A 2,132-nucleotide genomic window follows, 5' to 3' on the forward strand; every position below is an offset into this window, starting at 1 on the left:
TCGAAGTCCCGCGAAAATGAGCGCTACGAGTGTCCAGGAGGCGCCCAAGAAGGCGGTGGCCACCAATGCCATCAAATTCCTCTTCGGCGGCCTCTCGGGAATGGGAGCCACCATGGTGGTGCAGCCGCTGGATTTGGTAAGATATACTGGATAAACACCCTGGTCAAATACCTTAATCTCTTGGAATATGTGATCCCCAATCCGCAGGTCAAGACCCGCATGCAGATTTCTGGAGCGGGCAGTGGCAAGAAGGAGTACCGCAGCTCCTTGCACTGCATCCAGACCATCGTGAGCAAGGAGGGACCTCTGGCCCTGTACCAGGGCATCGGAGCTGCTCTGCTGAGACAGGCCACCTACACCACGGGAAGATTAGGCATGTACACGTATCTGAACGACCTGTTCAGGGAGAAGTTCCAGAGGAGTCCCGGCATTACGGACAGCATGGCCATGGGCACGATTGCTGGCGCCTGTGGTGCCTTCATCGGCACGCCTGCAGAGGTGGCCCTGGTGCGCATGACATCGGACGGCAGGTTGCCGGTAGCCGAGAGGAGGAACTACACCAATGTGGCCAACGCCCTGGCCAGGATCACCAGGGAGGAGGGCCTTACGGCTCTGTGGAGGGGCAGTCTGCCCACGGTGGGTCGCGCCATGGTCGTAAACATGACCCAACTGGCCAGCTACTCGCAGTTCAAGACCTACTTCCGCCACGGGCCCCTCAAGATGGAGGAGGGCATCAAGCTGCACTTCTGCGCCAGCATGCTGAGCGGTCTGCTGACCACCATCACCTCCATGCCGCTGGACATTGCCAAGACCCGTATCCAGAACATGAAGACGGTCGATGGCAAGCCAGAGTACCGCGGCACCGCCGACGTCCTGCTGCGCGTGGCTCGCCAGGAGGGAGTCTTCGCCCTGTGGAAGGGATTCACGCCGTACTACTGCCGCCTGGGTCCCCACACCGTGCTGACCTTCATCCTTCTGGAGCAGCTCAACCAGGGCTACAACAAGTACGTCCTGGGCTCGAACAAGAGCACTGGCCTGTAAATGATGACCAATAACCCATATCCAATGATCAACGAACGATGAACCATGCGTGTATATACGACGTTAAGTTTAAACAAAACTTAGGGCATTTATATGTCGGCAATTCCGGTGACAATATTACATGATAACGATTAGCTTGAATGTTGAAACAGTTTTTCTAGCGCCATAAGTATAAAGTGGATTCTCAATAAAGCACAAAATGTTAGAAAACCTGGTTTCTAAATATTATATTTTCGCCTTCTGCTCGGTGGTATTTATAGATGTCCACCTGTACCTCGCGTGCGCATGATTACTCAACCATATCTAGTCTTCAAAGTCACCCGGGTTGCCCACTTCAGCCATGTGTGTGGAGTGCGAAGTGGGTGGGTGTGGGCCCGTCCATATGTTGTTATTGCAAATTAATTATATGCCCCGTGTCTATGTGGAAGACCCTCCTCCCCGCCCCGAAGTTCAACACAGCTACTGTTTGCTAATTCCCCTGATAAACCTTATCACTGGCTCACTGCCGGTGCAAAGTATAAATCCCCACGATAAACTCCGCGGCTGGAGATTGCATTGGTTGTGTCCAAGCCCCCGCCCATCGACAGATTTGGGTTTCATTGATAAGGGGGAACACTGCGATAACCTTTGTTCAAGTTGTAGTTCAATAAACAGTGCTGCCATAAAGTTAGCGGCCATAGATCTCTGGTTTCATTTGGGTTTTGATTGCTTTTGGCTTTATGACAGTCGGTAATTGGGTTATTTAATTTGCTTTCATTTGATGCATTTGATTATTCCCGCAGTCGGCCAATGGACCACCACCGCAGACCACAAAAAACTTAATTTACATTTTTTTGGTTGCCTTTGGTTGGCGAATTTTTATTTATTACAAACTGACCATAAAAATCCTCGCGCGAATTTATTTAAAAAGTTTTTTATTACGCCATAAGTTTGTTAACTGGAGCGTTACAGTTTTCCTGTGGCGGCAGTGGAGCTTCAGGCGAAGTGGGGGGATTGTAAGGAGGTTATAATAAGCGAGAATTACCCGAAGCCAAGGGCAAGAATCGCATATTAAATTCATTTTATTGGGTCTTAGTGGAGGGGGCCGGAGT

At 50.9% G+C, this 2,132-nt stretch overlaps 1 protein-coding gene across 1 annotated transcript; it reads left to right on the top strand.

The window, feature by feature from the left end:
• Positions 1-4: 4 nt before the first annotated feature.
• LOC6730066 (mitochondrial 2-oxoglutarate/malate carrier protein) lies at positions 5-1,251 on the top strand. Its single transcript, XM_002105323.4, has 2 exons — positions 5-136; positions 208-1,251. Exons 1-2 carry the CDS (start codon positions 17-19, stop codon positions 1,039-1,041), a joined length of 954 nt encoding a protein of 317 aa, XP_002105359.1. The 5' UTR covers positions 5-16; the 3' UTR covers positions 1,042-1,251.
• The last annotated feature ends 881 nt before the right edge of the window (positions 1,252-2,132 follow it).

The sequence above is a fragment of the Drosophila simulans genome, chromosome 3R, assembly GCF_016746395.2.
Source record: "Drosophila simulans strain w501 chromosome 3R, Prin_Dsim_3.1, whole genome shotgun sequence".
NCBI classification, from domain to species: Eukaryota; Metazoa; Arthropoda; class Insecta; order Diptera; family Drosophilidae; genus Drosophila; species Drosophila simulans.

What these genes read in the sequence shown, in the direction of transcription:
- LOC6730066 (XM_002105323.4), top strand. Translation starts at nt 17, where the DNA reads ATGAGCGCTACGAGTGTCCAGGAGGCGCCCAAGAAGGCGGTGGCCACC. An exon ending in TGGTGCAGCCGCTGGATTTG is followed by an intron (nt 137 to 207) that starts GTAAGATATACT and finishes CCCAATCCGCAG; the next exon opens with GTCAAGACCCGCATGCAGAT.